Consider the following 697-nt stretch of genomic DNA (forward strand, 5'->3'; position numbering starts at 1 on the left):
AAAAAAAAAAGGCCATGAAGTCTCACAGGTTGGGAACCAGAATATACATCTTCTTCAGAGATCCTGTAGTTTCCAGAATACCGAGCCCAAGTTGGTTTGTAGGGTTCAAGCTCAAAATTGCTTGGCTGATGGTAAACTTGTCTTTGATAGTCATGATAAACATTAGTAAATTCATTTCTCTCCTCTCCATGAATACCAAACAATGGTTCCTACAAGCAAGAAATACAAATTAAGACAATCTGAAATATTGAACTCATTAAGATGGTTGTACAAAAATGATAAGGTGCAACGAGTATTCACCGAGTTAGAATTCGTATGAGAAAATTCTTCATGATAACTCAATTTCTGAAATGAACTCTCAACTGGCTCTAGCTGAACATTTAGGGCACCAGTGTAATAGCGTTTATTGTAGGCCATTTCCAAGTTTCCATTCAAATTGACCTCATTCATGCTCTCACCATAAGACAAGGGAAGCTATAGACAGATAAACAGACATTAAAACTGAAATAAACAGTAGTTTCAATTACCCATTTTCTTTCAGTATTCCAAAAAAACACAGACTCAACTGAATCAACTTCAGCTTCAAACGACTCTTCAGAGTGATGCTGCGGATAGGCATGAGCTGAACGGCACAATCTATGGTTTTCATCTTCCCGGTTATTATAAGTAGAAGACCACTGTAATCAAGGTAAAAAAG

General features: G+C 36.7%; 1 protein-coding gene across 1 annotated transcript; it reads right to left on the bottom strand.

The window, feature by feature from the left end:
* Positions 1 to 26: 26 nt before the first annotated feature.
* LOC110034432 lies at positions 27 to 671 on the bottom strand (the record flags this gene model as incomplete). The annotated part of the gene is made up of 3 exons (XM_020738694.1): positions 567 to 671; positions 301 to 474; positions 27 to 209 (listed from the first exon to the last, which is right to left on the bottom strand). Coding segments are annotated over exons 2-3 (333 nt in total), but the record flags the coding sequence as incomplete, so codon positions are not given.
* Positions 672 to 697: the final 26 nt, after the last annotated feature.

The sequence above is a fragment of the Phalaenopsis equestris genome, unplaced genomic scaffold (assembly GCF_001263595.1).
Source record: "Phalaenopsis equestris unplaced genomic scaffold, ASM126359v1 Scaffold187100, whole genome shotgun sequence".
Classification (NCBI taxonomy): domain Eukaryota; kingdom Viridiplantae; phylum Streptophyta; class Magnoliopsida; order Asparagales; family Orchidaceae; genus Phalaenopsis; species Phalaenopsis equestris.